This window comes from Mastacembelus armatus, chromosome 13 (genome assembly GCF_900324485.2).
Source record: "Mastacembelus armatus chromosome 13, fMasArm1.2, whole genome shotgun sequence".
Taxonomy (NCBI): domain Eukaryota; kingdom Metazoa; phylum Chordata; class Actinopteri; order Synbranchiformes; family Mastacembelidae; genus Mastacembelus; species Mastacembelus armatus.
In genome coordinates this window covers 11,626,226-11,648,966 of record NC_046645.1, presented here as the reverse complement: position 1 = coordinate 11,648,966, position 22,741 = coordinate 11,626,226, and the positions used below count along the sequence as shown (strand labels likewise).

The 22,741-nt window shown below is 40.2% G+C and overlaps 2 protein-coding genes across 2 annotated transcripts in view; one reads left to right on the top strand and one right to left on the bottom strand.

Moving 5' to 3' along the window:
* Window positions 1-504: 504 nt before the first annotated feature.
* dhx36 (DEAH (Asp-Glu-Ala-His) box polypeptide 36) lies at window positions 505-21,285 on the top strand. The gene is made up of 26 exons (XM_026315703.1): window positions 505-966; window positions 1,996-2,153; window positions 2,309-2,422; window positions 2,544-2,751; window positions 3,337-3,375; window positions 3,544-3,714; window positions 3,806-3,885; window positions 5,941-6,015; window positions 6,889-7,055; window positions 7,173-7,254; window positions 7,391-7,531; window positions 8,844-8,949; window positions 11,234-11,321; window positions 13,178-13,233; window positions 13,360-13,424; window positions 14,002-14,145; window positions 14,506-14,623; window positions 15,537-15,635; window positions 16,266-16,439; window positions 16,591-16,677; window positions 16,769-16,852; window positions 16,956-17,055; window positions 17,208-17,298; window positions 18,024-18,144; window positions 19,506-19,658; window positions 19,746-21,285. The coding sequence occupies exons 1-26, from the start codon at window positions 712-714 to the stop codon at window positions 19,941-19,943; spliced, it is 3,174 nt and encodes a 1,057-aa protein (XP_026171488.1). The 5' UTR covers window positions 505-711; the 3' UTR covers window positions 19,944-21,285.
* Window positions 20,723-22,741, bottom strand: part of LOC113135576 (rho guanine nucleotide exchange factor 26) — a 24,393-nt gene continuing 22,374 nt past the window's right edge. Inside the window, exon 15 of the mRNA XM_026315716.1 lies at window positions 20,723-22,500. Coding sequence (XP_026171501.1) covers window positions 22,358-22,500 — 143 coding nt within the window. The 3' untranslated portion in view covers window positions 20,723-22,357. The remainder of the gene's footprint in view (window positions 22,501-22,741) is intronic.

Genomic DNA, 22,741 nt, shown 5'->3' with positions numbered 1-22,741 from the left:
TTAGAAGAGGTGGAACATTGTTTCTCTGCAGCTCTTAATTAATGTAGAGGCATTTTATATTATTACCTGCAATCCAGACCTACAGATAACATATCTCCTATTCACAGCATTGTGTCATTGACTTTAAAGAACAATGCTTTTTGTGTTACAACATAATTTCTATCATCTCAGATCTCGTATCTTCCAGCTTCTGTTTGGCTGGACATACTGCTGGTACAGGTAACCAGCAGTAGGTAGGGCAGGGATAGATGGGAAGAACATGTGTTGCCCGCCAATGCTCTATAATATTTCCCTATAGAATAATAGAGTGAAAGTATAAAATAACATTAATTTGAAATACTCAGGTGTAGTGCAGTACTGGAGAAACAGCATCTGTAGGAAAGACGCTTGAACGTATCCTCACTCACTGTCTGGTCGTTCAGGCGTCTCTGGCGCTTTCTGGCCGAGCAACCAATCACAGAGCGCCACGTCAAAATCCCTCGGCTGAAAACCTTGTCGGCATCACTGTGCGACGTGCCGGATGAAAGCGATCAAATTAAAGCTCAGAGTCTTGATGTTTTTAGGAGAAGAACAGCGGGCCGTGATTGAAACCCGACCTGTGGATTAAGTTAAGTGTGAAGATCTAAACTGAGTGTGTGGTTTGCGACAGTTAGCTAATTAACGTTAGCGATAGCAAAGAGCTGCAGCTCCAGTCGGGTTTCCAGCGGCGTTATGAGTTTTAGATCTAGCCGCGGAGGTGGGAGAAGAGGCAGAAGAGGGGGTCGAGGGTGCAGAGATGGAAGCAGAGAAAGGTGGGAGAAAGGAGGAGATGGAGGAGCTTCGAGGGGACATAGTTCCGACCGGGACCGGGACCAAGGAGCAGAGGGACAAGGCGCCCGTCATCCTCCACATCTGAAGGGCCGTGAGATTGGTCTGTGGTACGCAAAATACGGAGCTGTGAGGAGGAAACAGGCTGACAGGAGATCGGTAAGGACTGTGCTTGGGTTCATGGTCCTGTCAGAAACCAGGACGTTTGACTGAGACATGAGAGACACATACTGAGGGGAAACTCTGCTCAATAGGCTGATTTAACCTTAGTCTGTATTACAAGTTGTGCACACTGATCTGTGAGCAGAGTCGTGCACAGAGGTGATAAGCCACCCAGATCCTGACAGATCCAGTTCCTTGATTCATATAGTGGATAGGTGATGGTGGGAAACAGAACACGCATTCATTGATAATTTTGACAGTTTTATGTGATCTCGCATTTGTGGGCTCTTCCAAAGCCTCTCAGGACTCGTTGTTATGGAAACAGGTCTGTAATCTCAGATCTACTCAGGAGCAGGTTTGTTCTCAGGCTTCTCCAGTGTAAACAAGATAACAGAACAGGAAGTCCATTTCGTCTATGGACGTAAGTTTGGAGCATGTAGATAAGAGTATGTAGTATGCCCAACTAATTCATGTGAACCTTAAGGTTAATAAGAAGAATAATAAAAAGTCATTACAATAAGATCAGTTTGCAGAATATTCTTTTACTTTAATTTCACCTGTTCCATACAGAGATGATGCAAAACAGTAGAAATTCCATTGCACACAACGAATGAAGATGATGATGAAGTGTTAATAAATGAAGATAATCTAGACATCTGCTGTGTTCCTATTACTCTGTGGATTTATTGTCCTGCCCAGACTTGACAGCCTCTTGTCTGTGTAAGCATATAGCTACGCATCAGGTTATTAATTAGTAATTTAGGAGAGATGACACAACTTTTACCGTCATATCAAAGCAGTGGACATGCAGTTGTGGTGCATATTAAATGTGCATTTATATTGCCTTCCATGTCTCCGGACTTTCACTCCTTACCTTGACAATGATTGAAATCATTAAAAACCAAAATGTAACTTCAGCATCACTCATCTTGGATCTGTTCAGCGATGTGCCCTCCTAGGTGTCACGTTTGGTTAGGCTAACTGAGGTTACAGCTGAACCTTCTCCTTTCTGTGTTTTGTTTGCAGCGAGCAGTGGTCCAGATGGATGAAGCTAGAGAGCAGCACATTACCAAGCTGCTTAACTCTGTACAAAACGACCAGCCTGGTCCAGAGAGAGACTTCAGAGATACAAAAGGCTGTACGTCCCACAACTGGCAGGCGGCTGCCAATAGAACTGGTCATTGGTGAGAATAACTTGCATAGATTTTCTGTTTGAAACTTGCCCAGTGTAGTTTGTACCATTTGGAAAACCAGATGACATTAAAGTGCCTATAGTGTCAATTTGTTAACATTTCTGACTCCAGGCACTAATTAATGCGTTTCTGACCTGTGTATGCAGTTACTTTGATGGCGACATGCCAGAAGAGGAAAAGTATAAGATTGAAGTTAAATCTGAGGAGGATGAGGAAGAAATTAGTCTGGTCCCGGGGAAAGCAAAACACAAATCAAAGCGGTAACTTTGCAAACAAATCTGATACATGCTGAGATATTGCTCAAAGCCACGATCACAGAACAACCAACACTGCTAATCCACCATATTGCAGACATTTACACAATGTAATGTTTTTGTTTAGTTTCATTTCTCCAGCAGTCGCTAAAGACGAGCCTCCAGACAAGTGGGATGAAGATGAGCAGCAGCAGGATGAGAAAGAGAAACTGATGAGGGTACACGAGGATCTGGAGTTCTTATTTCATGAAGTAGTTCGAGATGTATCCCTGGACAGTTACCTGAAGAGAGATCTGCAGAGCAAGAAATCAGATCCAAAGTACGGAGAAATGCTGGTAGGTGTAAGAATTAGTATTAAGTTTGAAATATACAGATGTTAAAGTTCAGGCCTCTGGCATCATCTGTGTTGCCAGTCCTACTAAAACATTGCCTGGGTTGTTTTCCTCTGACCGTTTATTACATTGAATGCAATCATTTTATCATATAGATGCTCACTGTGCCACACATCTGTTGTTTATTTGATGTTGGAACAGAATGTAGATTTGATTGTTTTAGATAATGTGATTTGATGAAAGTCATGTGATGATTCCAGTGGAGAAAGCAGGTTACTAAAGGAGTCATGACTGACCTATAAGTGGTGGTAAACAGTAAGTAGTTAAGGTTATGCCATATTAAAATTGGGTAATCTGGTAAGTTAACACCTCAGTAATAACAGGAATCTGATCACAATTCTCTTGCGTATACAAATTAATGTTTAAAAAAAATCCTGTCATTGTAGCAATATGCTGTCATGTCATGTTCCTCCACTGAGTGAATATTGAGATGTTTGAGAGTGCAATAACTCATTGTGAAGTTATAAAACAGAAGATCTGTGCTTCTTTCTATTCAGTGTTTGAAAGTTTAATTTCTTTTGTCTTCAGAAATTCAGGAAAAAACTGCCGTCCTTTGCGAAGGAAGAGGTAAGTTTTAGATTTCATGCATTCTTAAAGCAAATGTTCTCATCAAAGATCTCACCATTTCTGCTTAAACTGAATCTCTACTTTCATATTTATATTTTTATAATCCACTGCCCTCACACCTTTCCTGCTGCTCTAATTAATCTTCCATTTCCATCGTGCCGTCCTCAGGAGCTTGTGCAGCTGATCAACTCTAACCGCGTCTTGGTTGTAAGTGGAGAAACAGGCTGTGGAAAGACCACCCAGGTCACCCAATTCATCCTAGATGACCATATCAATAGAGGCATGGGCTCCATGTGCCGAGTGGTCTGCACGCAGCCTCGACGAATCAGCGCCATCTCGGTATGTTGTATAGATTTAATATCTATTTTTCACTATGCTGATTGTGCTTTCAAATCTTTTTATGTACAGTATGTGTGTGCTTAAATCGCAGGTAGCAGAGCGTGTAGCAGCGGAGAGAGCAGAAAGAGTAGGGAATGGAAATTCATGTGGTTACCAAATCCGCCTGCAGAGGTAAGGAACACCTCTCAAACTCAATCTGTTGGTGCATAAAGCTGTGGCACCTTATGTTTAATTAGCACTCAGGAATTGTTTAGCGCTTACAGAACTAACAGAAATTACCTGAGATAAAAATCTGATTTCATCATAAAGACAGTAACATCTGCCAACAATGTAGTGTTGTTTTGCTGTGTGGAGTTGGAGACAGGAGACTTTGTGGGTCAGACTGAAGTTGGTGACAATAGCTAGCCTTGTCAAACTCAGACAGGTTCAACACAAACAGATTTTTGGATGAATAGCAGTTTTAATCATTGATCTAAGATCCTGATATTATGCATCTTAATTGGACATAACCATAGAACAAATGCAAAGCCTAATGGTCCAAGACGGGATTATGAGCTTTGGTAGAAAGTATAAATAAATGGCTCGTCATTCCTTAAAGCTGTGATTTTAACTTTGATTTAGGATCTTGCACAGTTTCTTGATGGATGGACAAAATTGAGATAAGGGGGGTCTATAGGATGATGAATAGGAAATGATCTTTTTTTTTTCTTGAAGGGCAGGGGATAGCATTAGCAGATAGGAATAATGATCTGAGACCATGCACCCACAAAGAGGTGAACAAAGCTGGAGGGAAGGGCACTTGAACAGTATGCAGGTCGAGTGAAAGAGCAGAGAATTACAGCAGATGAGATGGCGCAGCAATCAGAAGTGCATTATATACAGCAGAGTATGGAATGTGGGAGAGGATGAGATGGATTCAGTAAGAGGGGGTGAAGAGAGAGGGTGAAGAGAGGCAGCTCAGGCGTGATATGAAAGGAGACTGATACAGGGGATGTGATGAAAAAAGATGGACAGAGCAAAGGGATTACTGACTGTCAAAGAAATGGGATAAGGGACTAGATTTGAAATTTAATACTATTTTTCACTTCTAAATCTTATTACATTTTAAGTTTGTGTTTTTTTTTCTTTAACACATTAAACCACTTGTGATTCACAGCTTTCCTTAAGGAAGGAAAACAATAACTAAAGCCAGTTTTTGAATCAAAGAACTTGTAGTGTAGCCAATTTAGAAAGGCATCTTTTTGAGATGTATTCACACTGCTGTGCTTCCACGGCCCACTCTCATGATCGCCGATTGAGACTATGGGTGTGTGTGTCAGTGGGCATATGCAAAAACTGCCAATTTGTACCTCAGGCTTTGATAAACTTCTGTTGATGTGCCAACTCCCCCGCACAGCAACTAATATAAAAGGTACACATTTCTGCAAACTTTACTTTTTCTTTGCTCCTCTCTCAGTGGGCAGCCTACTTCTTTTAAAGCAGAATACAGGCTGACAAGCACACATTTAATCTAGTCTTATCCAGCTTCAATTACCAGTTACTAGTCCCTTTTACATTATCACTATACCAGTTGACAGGTTTGCGTAGAATAATTGGGTATAATATTTCTTTTATATATTCTATTGTATCATTGCTGTAAAGTTTCTTCATTCATATTTTGTAAGAACCACAGTTTTAGTGCTTTAGTTGATGTTGTTACTGTTATTTGAAATATGATGTACGAACTGTTTTGTAGCCCTGTTTCAAAAAGAGTTTATTTTGAAAGTATCACACTTTTTTGAGCAAAGCTTTCAGTGTGGTTCAGCTGGCAATGTAATATATTTTGACAGATTCTGCTTTGTTTGGCATTTTTAGTTTTTTGATGTTGAGAAACGTTTCATTACTGCTAAAGCAAAGAATGATATAACGTACGTGTGAAGACCAGTTTCTTTGCTTATTAGACCGCATTTCCGTGTCACTCCTTTTATCCTGTTTCATAACAACACCAAGCGCAGCTTTATGTGCATTTCTGTATACAGGCCGAGTATTATGGATGGATATTGTTGCAATCAAAGAATGTTTGAGCAAATTATTAAAAAAAAAAAGAAAGTGTAGATAAAAGAAAACAAAAAACAAAGTGAAACAGAGAAGCTCATTCTGGAAATCTTTGGCTTCATTTTTTATGAGTATTCATTTGTGCCATTTGAGAAAAGTAAAGTCTGTTTTTTTTCTTCTCCTTTTTCTCAGCCGGTTGCCACGGAGACAAGGTTCGATACTGTACTGTACTACGGGCATTATTCTTCAGTGGCTTCGCTCAGACCCGTGAGTCTCCCACCTTCCCTGCTTCCTCATCCTCATTGGATTTCTTCTTCTCTGCTTTTCCTCTCAGCATCTCTGGTTCCAGCCCCCATTCATCCTCTTTCTTACTTCCTATGTGTCACTTTGTTTTATCCCCATCAATTTGTAGTTGACTCTGTTTTCTGTGGAGGAAGCATTAGTATGGATACCCATTCTCATAGGCAGAGAAATACACACACACAGACCCAGACACAGCTTCTGTTGACTCATCCCTACATCCGCATCCTTGCATTCTGAGTGTGTTCAGAAAAACCACAGAGACAAAGTGAGGATGCCAGCGTTTCTTGTCGTCTTTTGCTTCATGCTCTTTCAGAATTGGCACGACTCTAGTGAGTCATTTTAGGGCTACGGTTGTCTGACAAAATGATGAAACTTTTTGGCATTATATTTACAGAGCAGCTGGCTTACAAGCAAACAGTCTGCATGGACTACAGCTACTGTATGTTTACACTCATATTAGTAATGTATTAAGTCCTACAGACCCTTGACTCATCTTCGGAAACTACTCAAAGAATTTCTGTTAAATTCTTGTTTAGAGCACAACGGTATCTAATACGCCTGGCTGTATCACAAGGAAAAGTGCAAATAAAATGTATAATATGTGAACATTTTTACTGGGCCTATGCAATTTATGTCATTGTAGCACTTGTTTTAGAAAAATGAGGGATGTAAAAAATAAAATGTTTGCTTTTGTGCTTTGTAGTTCGAGAATTATGCAGCCAGCGATTCGACATACAGAAGCAAAAATATTATTCAGTCATAAGACACAGAGCTGCAATTTTTCAGGCCCAGTGAGGATGTCTTGAACCACAACTGATTTGTTTGTTTGTTTGCCAGTTTGTTGTCGAGTATCAGCCACCTGGTGTTAGACGAGATCCATGAGAGGAACCTGCAATCGGATGTTTTGCTCATCATTGTGAAGGAACTGCTCAACTTCCGGGACGACCTGAAGATCATCCTTATGAGTGCCACACTCAATGCAGACAAGTTTTCTAAATATTTTGGTATGCGTCCCGTTGAATGACATAAGTTTTTTCCAGCAAAAATGTTGCAGTTTTTAAATTGGTTTGAGTTGTTTCCCTTTCTCATTCGTGTCTTTCTTTGTCTCAAACACCTTTTAGAAAACTGTCCAATGATCCACATCCCTGGTTTGACATTCCCAGTGGAAGAGTTCCTTCTTGAGGACATTATAGAAATAACCAGGTAGAATAATAATACTCTAAAATGGTCACACCCTAACATCCACAGACACAAATACTCAAATGATAGTGGGACCACTGCTTCCCGTTCATGTTAATAGCATCCATATACAGTAAACTGGTTGGTGTCTGTCTGCCAGGTATCGTCCCCAGGATCCAGACCGTCGCTCCTCATGGAACAGAAGCTTTTGGCAGGGACGCCACATCAGACCTGAGAAGGAGGAGAAAGAGACGGAATACAAGGAGAGCTGGCCTTGTTATGCACGTACATTGCAGAACAGGTGAGATTTGTGAGGACGGCAGGATAGTTAAAACAGCAGAGCAGCTGTCAGATTGATAGATGTGTTGGTGAGGTGGGAAATGGAAGTATTTGGATTTGTGACAGGCTGCGTGTGTAAAAAGTGAATACAAAAAGATTTGGTTTAGAGAATGGTTTGAAACACCTGGTGCTTTGATAGATCTGCCATGTAAACACTGATTTACACATTTAATTTACCTGTGCCATATGTGGCTTTAATTTGTATTAATGCAGGAAAAAAGGCAATGCAGGGTAATCAGTCCTCTTTAAAAAGTAAGTAGTAAGTAACGCAGCCTACCCAAACCCTCCAACAGATGTAGTTTGCTGTTACCACTTTGTGCTTGTGGTGGAAGGGACCATCTCTATTCCACTTCTCAGCAATACTCCCCAAACAGTCTTCTTTGTTTGTGCATCTTTTTGCCCAACGCTCCCTGAACGTGCAGCAATATAATATGTGACAGCATAACAAGTGGGTAGTCAGTGGGCTCTAGGCAGAACTTTAGATCGCTGTCTAAAGTGTATGCACTTACATACTGCCATACAGTACATTGCCTTCCTACGCAGTGCGCAGATGCAGTTGGTTCTTAATGCCCAAGTATCATTCACTCTTGGGCCCATTTTGCACTTCATGGTTGTGATTTGCAGGATCAGTTCATCGTTTTAAACATCTTAAAGCAGTTAAAATTCTCTGGTTATTTCTTGCTATGGTCATTCTTTTTGGGTTGTGGTGTCGTGCTATGTAAAACAAGTTTTGATATTGATGCCCATGTTTTCCTGTTTTACCATTTATAGTAAAAAAAAAAAAAAAACTAAAATAAAAAAAAAAAGTTGACTGCAGCAGATTTACTTATTTAATCTAGCATGTAACTAAATGGAGAGTTTGTTTGTTCAAATCAATATACTGTTTTGTTTTGAGTTCTGGCTGAAATGCCCCCAGCATGTACTTGTCATTTTGGATGTGGAATAGTTTACCTAGATATTTTATGGTGAACACCGCAAGGATCATAACAGTTTTTGTGTTGTTCAGCGCTACACAGACATTAACAAATTGTTGTTCTCTCAACTCGGGCAGGCTTATTAATGGCCTTTCAAATGTGCTCTAGGTCAATTATGCAGCATCTGTAGGAACTCGTCTCTTTTGAAATGTGTAAATCTGAACAAAAGTTATTGCAGCCAAAACCCGTGTTTTCAAAACACGGATGAATAAAGGAACAGGTGGAATCTTGGGAGTAGAGTGAAGCTTTGGTAAACATTATTTGTTCATTTGTTGTCTTGTCATATCCTGTTTTTTACAGATACTCTAGCAACACTATTGCAACACTGGAGATGTTGGACAATGATGAGAAGATTGACCTGAAGCTGATAATGGCACTGATCCATCATATTGTGCAAAATGAGAAGGTTTGTTCAGCCACAGATGTCTGTTTTCAGGGCAAACATCTGAAAAGTCTGGTGGCTTTTAATGAAATCCTGTTTGAAGAAAATGGAGTTCATGGATGCCTATTATTTGTCTGAACAGTCTAAAAGCCCCTGGTGCCTCTGTAACTGAAACTTTTCTTGTAGCTTTTAGTATTTGTGTTCTTACAGTTACATATCTCCCAGCAGTTTGATCATATTCAGGCAAAACAGCGCAGTGGTCCCAGTGGAAGAGAGTTTCAGATCAATTATAAGTTAATAACAAAAGAAGAAAGCACAGTATACTCCTAGGTAGAGCAGATGGAAGGAACAGGAGGGCTCGCTTCCAAACACACAGCGACATTAGTTCAGAGGAAATAACACAGGTCCCGCAGCAGATCTGTACTAATGAGTGGTAGAACAGATGCTCTCCTAGTGCACAGCCATTCTCTTTTTTCTTTTTTCAGTTCTTGTTACATTGCCTAATTTTTATGTCAGCATCATTTTGGAAGAAGTTTTTCGTTAAATGTTTTACTATTTTAATAGCCTCGGAGTTGTTGTATGCTTGTGCCAGCATGTGAACTGAATATCATAAACATTAGCCTATTGTCAGTATATGGAGAATAATGAGGGTGAGGACAGGTTGCTCTCACCTTTCCTGTTTGTGTGGAACAAGTGTGACTTATTTACATTAGTTTGTGAAAAATGTCTATGAGAGAGGAATGGAAGAAAGACAGACCCAGAATGATGAGTGACTAATACAGCTGGACAGAATAATTATTCCTTCCCATATGAACCCTTATCTCTATTGGTCATGGCCACCCTCAGTCAGTCAACCAGCTGATTCTCCATGGCATTGTCAAATAGCTGAGGGGGAGCCAGCCGATTCACCATGATGGCATTCTGTACAGGGGATATGGGCCGTCTGCCAGGCTTTTGACTGTGATGATTGGTTAATTATGTTGCAGGGCTCTGTGATTAAACACCTAGGGGGTTGACATGCAGGCATTAATGAACCCCCACTGGGTGTGTGTGTGTGTGTGTGAACGTGAACGTGTTTCTGTCATGTTACACATTGCCTGCACCTTTCTCCATCTCATCCTCCTCCACTCTCTTTCACACATGTTGACAAGCATAGACAACACACACACATACAGTACAGTCCCATGTGGGTACCAGCGGTTGAGCAGGGGTGACAATAATTAGCTTTAATTAAAAGACTAGGGTGCTAAGGGCCCAGGAGCTGTCTTTTCTTCATCTCTCCTTCATTCCTCTCAGGAAATGAATAGCAGAGCTCTTTTTAAAGTGTAGGTTATTTGATCCCTGCTGAATATTATCCTGAGAATCATCACTTTTGCTTAAATTTAGATCTCTGATGTAATGAAATAGCAAAGGGGGGAAGTTTTCGTTCCTTATTGATGATAACAAAAAAAACTTTGCTTAGCTTCTTCTGTTTACTTCTTTAATCAGATATTTCCTGCTCAAAAATAGTAGTAGTAGTATTGGTACCAGCATTTATCATTTCAACGCCCATCCTGAACAATATCCCATTGTACCTGAGTTTAATGTGTGGGTGGATATGTGCTCTGCTACTGGACTGTAATTTAAAAACACTGCAATCATCTGTTGTAACCTTTTCATTTCTTTTAAAATGTTCTGTCTTGCAGTTAGTTTGCTTTATTGTGCTGTTCTCTGTATTGTGTTCTTGCTTGCTACAATAACAGAATTCCCCCTCATCAATCACCAGAGGTTTCTTTATCTTATTGCACCAATGTAGCTTTACTGTGTGGGTTGTTGGTTTATGGCTGAGATCTGCAGTAGGGTGAGTGGTCAGTCATTGTCAGACAGCTGAATGTACAGAGATTTGCTCACATTGGAGTACCTCCAACTCTATTAGCCGCCATCAGCTGTTATCCTGCTAATGTTTTCTCAGCTTGCATTGTTGTGTCTATTTTCCAGATGACAAATTGGTTTTCTTTCTTGTTTTTTTGGCTATTGCTTTGAGAGAATCAAGCAGAGGCAGCCCTGTAGTGGGAAGATGTTGTTGTTATAATGATGTTGGCAGTGAGTGTCAGGGATTATTGTGTGTCTGAATGTGGAGGCTGGAAGCTTAGGGCACACCATCTGTATCTGCTGGACATGCGCACCATGTTCACTCAGCTGAGTTTATGCTGAAGCTCCTCAGGCTAATGGTTGCTTGTTTTTTTTAATGTTTGTTTGTTTGTTTCTTGAAATCCTGCTGTTTTTTGTTTGTCTTTCAGCCGCTAAGTGTCATGTCTTTGTCTTACAGGATGGAGCAATCTTGGTGTTCCTGCCTGGCTGGGACAACATCAGCAGTCTCAATGACCTGCTGATGGCTCAGCCTATGTTCCGATCAGGTACACACACATTAACACACATCTGCAGAATACTGTATGTGGCGTCTATGCAAGTGCAGTACAGGCCAGTGAATTTAAAGCTAGTAGAGATCATCATTAGCCCAGTTAAAAGTCCTCCCTCACGCAGATATTTGACCTCCACTGTGAAGAATAATATTTGTTTTCAAATTCGTCTCCTGAAGACAGAAAGTTTCTCAGTTTGACATGTTTTATATGCAGGCGACATTAGGATGTTCAGATCTATTCTCAGAGATCAGTATCTGTATTTGTTTTGCAGTACATGTGCTGAGTTCACACAGGTTTTATTAACAAGTGAGCACAATTTGAGGTGCATGCAGATCAAGCATGTAAGGAGAAAGTATTAACAAAACTAACTTCAATACTACCAATTTGATATGACACCTAAAAATGGATACCCATTTGCTGCACTAACTAGAATTGTCATAAAAGCCATATAAAAATATTTGTTTATTTTACTTTGTTAAAACATTAAAGAACAGAAGAATCGGTGGGGAACCTCAATCGGGACATCTCTAGTTAACATGCAAACTGCCAAACTTGGTTGGAATCCACTTCTGATAAAATACTCAGAGTAGATCCAAAACAAATAAGCAAATAATTAAGGGCTGCAACAGTTAACAGTATTAATCATCTGTTTGATTACTGAATAATTATTTTAACTGTTGTTAAGCAAAAAGGTCATTCTCTAGTTCCAGCTGTTCAGATGTAAGGATCTGCTGTTTTTTGCTGTTGAATGTGAATGTGACAGCAAATAGAATAGCTTCAGGTTTTGGATTATTGGTCAGACAAAATAAGCAAACTGATTTGTAAATGGCACTGAAATGTAATTTACTATTTATCGTACTATTTTTTTTTTACCATTTTTTAGACTAAATTAGTAATTGGTTAATCAAGAAAATGCTTAAAACAAAGATGCATCATAAAGGACAGTAGTGGCTTACAGGCTTAGATCAATTGATTAATTGGTCTAAGGGACATTGGATTTTAAAGTTTTTATTGTGTGGCAATTGTCACTATTGCCTGACATTTTATAGACCTGGAAATTAACTGATAATTTCGAGAAGATATTGTGCAGATTAACTAATGAAATGAATTAAAGGTGTTATGAATATTAATGAAATATTTATTCTTTAACAACGCACAAGTCTGATGTGAAAACCTGACATCTCCAGCAGACATAGAGATAATAATAGAGTTGGATGATACTAGAAAATAGATAATAAAAATAGATCAGTGATGTAGGAGAACAAGAGATTATTAAAAATATTCATTATTTCACCCTGGTGTATATGATGTTTTAAGATTCATACACTTGCATGTCTCTAGGGCTGCAAATTGTTATTTTTAATTGAATAATAGTTATAATTAGGAAATTGGCATCCACAATAGTTAGCTGGGATAAAGTGCAATTTTGATGCATTATGTTTGATGTGATTGCTCTGGTGTATAAAGTCATAAACACCAATAAACTCTGGCCACAATCATTTCGTTGGAGCACAGTTTGATTAAATGATCTCTGGTAAACAAAGGCAACCTTTACATGTAATATAATAATGTTTTCTGTGAGATACAATAACTGTTTAGTATTTGACAAGACAATTTTTTTTTTTTCCTGGTTTGTCAAAGTGAAGTGAATATTTGTACCAGTATAACGATACTGATTGCCAAAGTTAAATAAATTGGTGGTGATAAATTACTGCATTCTCAGTATTTACCAGGATATTCCTGGTAATATTTTTAAACATGATTGTGCAGCTTCACATACTGGAACTTGTATGTTATGTGTTTAAATGGTGGTTTGTTTGAGCTTTTCTTCTGGGCCTGTTGTGTTTCAGATCGGTTCGTTATCATCCCTTTGCACTCCCTCATGCCTACCGTTAATCAGACTCAGGTCAGCATTCTTCTGTTTCCGTCTTCGTCTGTCTCTCGGACTGTGTCTCTGCCATCTGCCCTATTTTATTCCCTTTTCAATGTCTGAAAAGTCCAATCTCCTCTTTTTCTCTCTCACACTTCTCAGGTGTTCAAAAGACCACCTCTTGGAGTTAGAAAGATTGTAATAGCTACCAATATAGCTGAAACCAGGTATGTGTGTGAATGTGTGTGCGTGTTTGTGTCGTTTGGATTGCCCAGTGTTTGTATTTCCTACGTTTGAAAATGTATTTTTGGCTCTTACTTTCTGGTAAACTGGCGAGAAGAGGAAGAAAGCAATGATGCTGTCACATTCAATGGTGCTGTGTGTGTGTGTGTGTGTGTGTGTGTGTGCGTGCGTGTACACAAAAGCAGTAGGTCCCAGTCATTAATAGAAAGAGCACATTTGGGGCTAATTAGCATACATTTCTTGGACTGATTACAAAAGCTGTCATATTGGCTTTGGTGGACCATGTTGAGTGTCTGACAGTTTAATGCATTCACAGAGCCTCGCACACAGACAGACTGAGCAAATTAAGAAACTGATTGCACTCCTCTCACATCTCTCCACTAAATATAGACTAAATCCACCAGAGGGCTGCATTTTATTTGGATTTTTTTTTTTAATGATTGTGAGTGAGAGTCTTGGCTAAGCATTCTTGACAAACTGCTTTGAAGTTGTTGTTTTTTTTTTTTTTTTTGTCTGTCTGATTTGGCCTTTCTCGTTTTCTCTCTCTTCTCTTTCTCACAGCATCACTATAGACGACGTCGTTTATGTGATAGATGGGGGGAAGATAAAGGAGACCAGTTTTGACATCGACAACAACATCAGCACTTTGACAGCTGAGTGGGTTAGCCTGGCCAATGCCAAACAGAGGAAAGGACGTGCCGGCAGGTGCGTGTGTGTTTATAAAGTAGAGGTTTGGTTAGAGGTTTTTTTTTTGTTTGTTTGTTTTTTTCTTTTAATGAGGGCACGCTGCATATTAGTGCTTCTGGGTATGTGATACTAATCTGGGAGGATTATTTTCTCTTCTATTTGTCATCTCATCTCTCTTTGTTTCCCCATTAGCCCACTTCTTCCTTCCTTCCCATTTGTAAACACTGACAAAGTGTAGTCACTCGTTGGTTGATTCTGGTCTGTGACTTGAGACGTCTGTTCTGTTACCTAGGTCTGACATCAAACTGGAATAATTAACAGATTGTAAATGAAACACTTGAGACATAATCTCCCTCCTTCTTCTCTAAATATATCCAGAGTGTGTCCAGGGAAGTGCTATCATCTGTACAATGGTCTCAGGGCCAGCCTGATGGATGCCTATCAGTTACCCGAAATTATGAGGACACCACTGGAGGAGCTCTGTCTGCAGATCAAGGTTGTGTATGAGGACAGAAACAGACTAACAGAGAGGGCTGGCTTGAGAGTTGAGATAAGGACAAGGCTGCTGTGAATGAGCTGTGAGTGCATGGGGGCACAATGAAAGTGCTGCTGTTTCTGGTCTTGCATAGAATTACAGCCTCTTCTGCCTAATGAACATTCTGAGCTGACTCATGGCCCTTCGCTCTAATCTCTCCTCTTCTTTTACACGAACCGTTGCTTTTCTTCTCAACTATTTTTTCTCCCCCCTATTTTTGCTTTCTCCTTTTATATCCTCATACTCCACTCAGACATGTTTGGAACCCATGCTAATGGAACATTAAGCCAAAGTTCACTCAGATCTAGTGTTTGCAATGATTGTCACCAGTAGCTTTATTTGATATGCATTTGAGTGTGTCTTCCACTAGATCAATTGGATGTTTTCAAGTGTGTGTGTGTGTGTAATATGGCTTTTGAAGCTAGTGGCTGAGAGGCGGACTAATGCATCAGACTGTCCTCAAAGTGAGAGAAGCGCTGACAACATGCTAACCCCGAGCAGACTCTCTAATGCACAAACACTCCAACACTACCACATTAGTCAGGCAGAAACCCCGCTAGCTTCCTTACTCTTCAGTTTGTCGTGATGTTTGATTAAAAACTCTCTTTTTGAAGAGGAAGTTCATGCACGTAGGTGGATATTCTTAGAATCATCTCTGTCCAGTTATTCTCTGCCCTGCACTTACTAATACATGTTAATAAGGTGGAATCTGTCACTTACAGCTTCTGAAGCAGCAATATGAGTAAACCATGCCTTATAGATTACGCTTATGGAAGAAGTCCCATATTAAGCTAATTGCAGTTGAACTTGCTATTTCTGTGTGTTGCCCACAATGTTTGTCAGTGTTTAATGTAATCTGATGTGTGTTGCCTAGATATTGAAGCTTGGCTCTATAGCTCGATTCCTGGAGAAAGCCCCAGACCCTCCCACTGAGAAGGCTGTCAATCTAGCCATCAAGAACCTTATAGACCTGGTAAGAAATAGTAGGGATAGGGTTAAAAACAGGTAAGGAACAATTAACTCTAAACCTATAACTGCTTGTAATTATGGTAAGTTCTCAGTTGTTTGCTCTAAAAGGTTAGAAAAAAATGCAACTGAAACTTGATAATTTATTCTCTGCCAGTCATTTAATAAATTAATTGACTAATTATTTCAATTCATTTTAACAGTTTTTGCCTTAACATATACAGAAAGTGTATCACTTTAGCATGAGAGACCATGCCTTGACCTGGGCATATGGTTTCAAGGACTGCTGGACTGTCTGGAAGCTTGAGCTAGAAATCCTGTAGTTCCAAGGCTGCTGATTTGTTGTTTACACTTGAGTGGAGGAGGGACAAGCACCTATTACAAGTGTTAAGACGATACATCCTGAGAAGCATTTCTTGCTAACCAATGCAGTGAAAATCAGTGGAAAAACGCAGTAATCAGGTCTAACAATAACCAAACTCAAAGCGGTTGAAAAGCTTTTTAAAGCCCACATTAGTCATTGATTAATAATATTTTTTTCTCACTTGTGCTGCACCTTGTGTTGAGCCAGAGATGACTACCTGTGTTTTGTTCGGGTTTTTTTTTTTTTTTTTTTTGTGACAATGTTGTGTGCTAGAATGCCCTGGACCATTCGGAGAATCTGACAGCTCTGGGTTTCCACCTGGCTCGTCTGCCTGTGGAGCCTCACATCGGTAAACTCATCCTGTTCGGAGCTCTGCTGGGCTGCCTCGACCCTGTACTCATCATCGCCGCTTCACTCAGCTTCAAAGACCCTTTCTTCATACCCCTGGTAGGGCACTGAGTTCACAGACATGAAAGCTAATGTTGGCAGCAACACGTGCATGCACGCACGCACACACACACACACACCTTGACACATTGGTGAACTCTTCCTGTTTTTCATAGTAAAGTAGGTCTTACTGAAATGTTCCCTCTCTCAGGGTAAAGAGAAGTTGGCAGACATGAGGAGAAAGACCCTGTCCAAAAACTCCAAGAGCGACCACCTCACTATTATCAATGCCTTCCGGGTAAAAAGCTCCACATTTGTCAGTTTTCATTTCATCTCAGTGTGTTGTATGAATTACTCCTGTCTTACTTTATCTTCAATTTACCGGCCAGGGCTGGGAGGAAGCGAAACAGCATGGTGCCAGGTATGAGAAGGAGTACTGCTGGGACAACTTCCTGTCTGCCAATACACTCCAGGTAAGCTGCAGGTCCTTCATGATTGTATTTTGAGTTTGAGCCCTGTCTGGGCACATAAGTGCATGCAGCCTTTCTAGATGTAATTTGTCCTTTTGTCATTTAGATGTTGCACAATATGAAGGGTCAGTTTGCTGAACATCTAATGCACGCAGGCTTCGTAAGCAGCAAGGATCCCAAAGACCCTAAATCTAATGTCAACTCAGGTAACAAAGAGATTTTCAGTTGTGATTTAGCTGTCAGAAACTTTTCATCCATATGAAAAACAGTCACAGACAAAGTAACACACAATGATTTGGGGCATGTAAATATAGCAGAGCTCAGTTGTTCTTTCTCTAACTCTCACTTCCTTCCTCAGACAATGAGAAGTTGATCAAAGCAGTGATTGTAGCAGGTCTATACCCAAAGGTGGCCATGATCAGACCATCTCACAGCAAAAAGAGACCGGGGTGAGTCTGCCATTTAAGGAAGGGGGACTAGCAACGACAGACAGGAAAGACCTGCACAGTGCAAGATAGAGAAGAGTGTGATTGTTATTGATCTCTAGACAAAAAAAATTGCCTTCACACTGCAATATCTTATCAGACCTCTCAGGTAAGACTTCTCTAATGGTCTTGTGACAATTACCTGAAGCTGTGCAGAGGCCGTGTTAGAAAAGATGTCAAAAAACAGAGGCGCTTTTCTTTAGCTGTAGATCAATGCAGTCATCATAAAACTGCCCTCAGGCAGCCGTCATCAGCACTGGCTGTGACCTGTGTGCAAAAGACAGATGCACGCAACGGGGAGACAGACACACTCTCTCACAGCAGGGCTGTCACTTTTGTTTGTCTGTCTACGTGACGGCTTCAGACCCGGTTGCACGGTGAATTTGCCAGGGTCATTTGCTCTGCATAAGTAATTTTTTAACCATGTTGATGCCAAGCCAGTCGATTTTATTTTTGCTAAAGTGATCTTTTTTTGATTATTTAACACATATAAAATGTCAGAAAACTGAAAATTGTGGCCAAATTGTCTTTTTCTTTTTTGTCTCTGCTGACAAAGGAACTGATAAATGTTTCCTCTCGTCAGTTATTGAGATAATGATAAGCTGTAATGTTTTTGTTATCAAGCATTATACGTGACCATTTCTAGTATAACTAACCAACACACTAACATCTAGTCTTGTCTTTGTCAGGGTTAAGGTGTACACCCAGGCTGATGGAAAAGTGTGTATCCACCCGAAATCTGTCAATGCCGAGGAGACTGAGTTTAACTATACGTGGCTCATCTACCACCTCAAGATGAGAACAAGCAGTGTAAGTAGGCGAGGCGACATGGTGACGCGTTAGCTTGTGTTTCAACACTGCTGTATCAGTGTGTGTGTGTGTGTGCCTTTTCGATTTTGTTTGTGTCCCTCTGAAGCTTGCGTGAGTGGAAAGAAGCATCAGTGGTTAAAGGTTGGAAATGGTGCCACACCAGCTTTGCACTGAATGAATATTTGATTAAAACACTGCCTTTCAACTCTTTCTCAAAGCCTCTCTGCTTCAAAGCTTCCAGACACAATGTAAGAGGTGACTGTGGAGGGGTGGGTGCAAAACGGTCAATGCCGCCTTCTCTCCTCTCCCTCTCTTTATTTATTTATTTTTTTTGGCCCCTCTTCATTCTCCACTACCTTCCATCTCTCTTTGTTCTGTCTGTGCTGTCTCTCTTTGTGAATGTTACCATTCTGTGGAAAAAAAAAAAAACACACACACCTTTCATGTCGCTCTTTAATTGCTGCATGCGCCTGTGTCTCACTTTACCACCTTCATCTTTATAAAGAAAAGTGTTTTGCTGGATTTCGCCATCATCACTGTTAAATGTTGTTTTCCGTTGTAGCATGGAAGTGGTTTTGTGCACAAGGCTACCCATTTGTTTTTGTCATAAAGGTGAGGTACGTGACATGGTTCTGTTATTTGTTTAGCGAGAGAGAGAAGGAAGCAGAAGACCCGGGCTGCAGAAAGGGAAACAAAAGGACGGAAAGTGTGGGATGATGTTAAATTTCATCTCCTACGACACACTTGGCCCTGGTGGTCCATTACATTACACATTCATGGGGCAAATACAGCTGTCCCTGCTCTGTCCTTGTTTGTTTTTTGTTTTTTCCCCCCCGTGTCTCATACCCACACCGTGCACCTTGCTCTCCCTATCTCCGACACTAATATTCCAGTCTGCAGTCCGCAGTCTGTTGCTCATGTTTGTGGCATATGACCTTAACTAAGCAGTTCTTGAGTGTGTACATACAGATCAGTGCATTTTATCAATATTGAGATTTTATTGTAATTTATGAATTTTCTAGAGTTTTTTTTTTTTTTTTTCCTTTTTGGTTATCTGTCAAACCCATCTATATAAACAGCAGTCAGTTTAGCACAGGGAGAAAATGGATGGAAAAGAGTGTAACACATTAGTGAGATTCACAGGGCAAGATGACATTTCTCCTAACACTGGAGGCACTGAAGCACATTTCAAACTGGCACAGCCTCTCTTCACTAATGGGACACTTTCAGCCCACACTACAGAATAGCTGCTGGGCATAGTGTGTCATAACGATGCTGCTCCCCATCACCAAGCGTGTTATCGTGTTTACTTCAAAACTCTCGTCATGGCGTGACAGCGACATCTCTCTGCACGTCTTCAGATCTTCCTGTACGATTGCACTGAGGTGTCCCCGTTCTCACTGCTGTTCTTCGGAGGAGACATCACCATCCAGAAAGATGAGGACCAGGAGACAATCGCAGTGGACAAGTGGATCGTCTTCAGATCTCCGGCACGCATCGCTCATCTCGTCAAGGTAAGCAAAGAACACACTTGGAGTCAACTCACCTCGGTTGCAGTGGTATTCATTTTTACTAACCTCTGTTTCCTGTCTTTTTTGCAGAATTTAAAGAAAGAGTTGGATTCTCTGCTGGAGGAGAAAATCCGTAACTCAGCTCCTGTGGACTGGCAGAACCGCAAATCCAAAGACTGTGCTGTCATTACAGCCATAATAGACCTCATTACCACCCAGGAGACACCCAGAGCACCGTGGACGAGAAAACACACTTACTTTGACGATGACGACGACGACAAAGATTAGCCAGGTTTCTGCTTGGCTATGAAGAGAAGATGCAGGAGGTTAGTTGGGATATGTATGATGGCCTCCCAGATAGTGCCACTTGGTTGAAATTTTAGTGCTCCTTGAGCACTAAAAGCCGAAAGTAGGATGCAAGAGTACTTGAAAATGTAAATGGTTAATTTTCTTTTATTGCCAATTTGGTCCATATTTTGCAAGAACCAACCCATATTTGAATACCCTCAGCTCATTTAGTTTGTACATTTGTGGTTAGATAACTTTTTTTTTTTTGTTTTTCACTTATTGGACTGTACAATAAATAAAAATATAGCCTATGATACTATCTATGATTCCATACATTCATTCTACTAGCCTAAAATTTCAGAATGCAAAACTAGAGTGATAAATATTACCCTGAAATATTGCTACCGTTTTGGTGGGAGGCTATAATCTCCTCCATATTTTAACACCACTTGTTCTGAGCTTTGAGAGTCCAGTCACTAAAATAACCTGGGTAATGTTTGTTGGAATGAACACCTGCACAATGTTTAACCTTCAGCAGCATGCGGTTGCATCTCCCTGATTTAACAGCCGATAGCTCATAAATATGTGAAAAAGTGCTACAACACAGAATCTATGCACATTTCTGATTAATCTGCGCTTAATGTCCACAGAGAACATTGCTCATTTATTGTTCCAAATATTATGGGAGGAAAAGTGAAAAGGAGTCATTTTCGTTTGTGTGTCTCGCATTGGTCCTCAGGGAACAGAGATATATTAACGAGTATATACGCCAGACCCTAAGCAATTATTGCTTTTAATAATAGCTGATTAAAATATATACGGTTGATTAATCATGTTTCTCCAATACAAATCTATACTTTGAAAAACAAACATACATGTTCAAAATTCAGGCTGGTTTACATATTTACATGTATACAGGTGATTTACAATAAGAGGAAGTTTCATGTAATTTCCTTACATGTGGTATCACATATCCTCTTCTCCCTGAGCTGCAAATGCAATGTTTTATATACTCTCTGTAGTCTGGATACTCATGTCCTTCCTGAGGATGCTATCATTATAACTCACTTCGTGTAGCTCAGCAGTTGTGGTTGCCATTTGAGTTAGGGCCAGAGCAGTGGGATTGATATATGATATCACAATACTCTCACCAAGCCATTCATTTCCTTTAGTTGGGCATAGCAACACTAAAAAGATGACTCATACTGGACAATCACATTAAAAGCAGGGCCGGGCCAGGTCGCTTGTCTCTTCTGGTCTCACCATCAGCACATAAAAGTTAATTCTGGGTTGCCTCTAAAGCATCACAGATTTGAATCTTAAAGTGTATGTATGTACACAATTTAAATCTTATATACACACACGCAATTTAAATCTGTGTGTGTGTGATATCTCAGGCTGTCCAAATTATTGAGTGTATGGAGAAAACAATGACAATCTGTGACATAAAAGTAAACTGAGATTCATGACGGTGACATTAACTGGTGACAAACAGTAAGGTACAAGACATACTTGGCCCTCCTGCTTAAGCCATCTCATCTAAGCCATATCTCTGTAACTTAATATTATCCAGTTAATGACTTGTTTACAAGAAGAGCCTCAGATGAGTAGCATTTCTTTTCTTTTGTGTTTCCACCATATGGGGTTGTATTGTAAATATTGTTGTAATAGTTTCACTTGCCATCATTTTCTATAATCTCCCACACACTATAAAGAAGCTGGCAATCCTACCCTCTTTCCTCATCACTGTCATAATCAGCATCTTTATAGATACATTGTTAGTGACAAAGCAAATCACATGGCCTGAGCCTCATTAACAGAGCAGATATCAGGCTGCTGTCATTTTCACACTAGTTTAGTATATTAAAAACTGCACTGTAGTCTCCATTATTACATTGCATATCACGTATCCTCAAAAATATGTTTGAAAAACATTTTTTTTTTTTTTTTTACAAAGTTCACACCAAGAATTGTTATGAGGCAGGGTGTTAAAAGCAGTGACTTTGGCTGTGGGTGTGACTTTTTCTAACCACCTGGGGAATTAATGATTATGATAGATCCCACTGTCAAACTGTCCCACCCACACAGGGGCCAATCACTGTTTATGGAAAACTCTGTTCTTCCACTGCGTTTGTTCAGAACTCACTCTTTACTTTCTGAATTGGAAAGCAAAGAGTATGCCTGAGATTTAGACGCCAAACAGAAGTCCAAATTACGGATTCATCTTATTTTTCAAGAAGTCACAAAGCTTCCATACCAATCCACATAGTCCCTGAAGGAAGCTCACTAATGCTGTTACTGAACTAATTTGCATGCGGTTCACTGCTTAAAAAAGGCAGGTCACCGGTTTGTCAATGTGTCTCTAACCGTTGAGAAAAGCCCTCCGTGGTTTTAAAGTAGCCGTCTCATCCTGGTCACACATTAGTCTCCAACCCCTGCAGACGGTCCATCCTCTGCATATTACGCTCGATGGTGGCCTGGCATGTGATTGGTTCAGCGCACTCGATGATGAACCACCCTCTTTCTCCGTCACGCAATCGCTCCCCTTCATACCAGCCTAAGAGAAGAAATGGTAATTAGGGCTGCAGCAAACAACTATTTTAATAATCCATTAATATGTTGATTATGTTTGATTGAATGGATTTAAATCTGTTTTCAGCATTATACTGTTAAACTGTGATCCTTAAATGTAAAAAGTCTGGGAAGTGTTGAGGTGTGAGCTCCGCTGTGACTCTTATATACTCTACAAAAGCAACACTGCCTCTACCTGAAGTCAACTGGATTTTCAAAGTGTGCTG

Excerpts from the sequence above, each read along its gene's own strand:
- dhx36 (XM_026315703.1), top strand. The coding sequence starts at position 712 with ATGAGTTTTAGATCTAGCCGCGGAGGTGGGAGAAGAGGCAGAAGAGGG. Across the intron at positions 13,425-14,001 it reads ACCAATATAGCTGAAACCAG|CATCACTATAGACGACGTCG; the intron begins GTATGTGTGTGA and ends TCTTTCTCACAG. Across the intron at positions 14,146-14,505 it reads AGGAAAGGACGTGCCGGCAG|AGTGTGTCCAGGGAAGTGCT; the intron begins GTGCGTGTGTGT and ends AAATATATCCAG.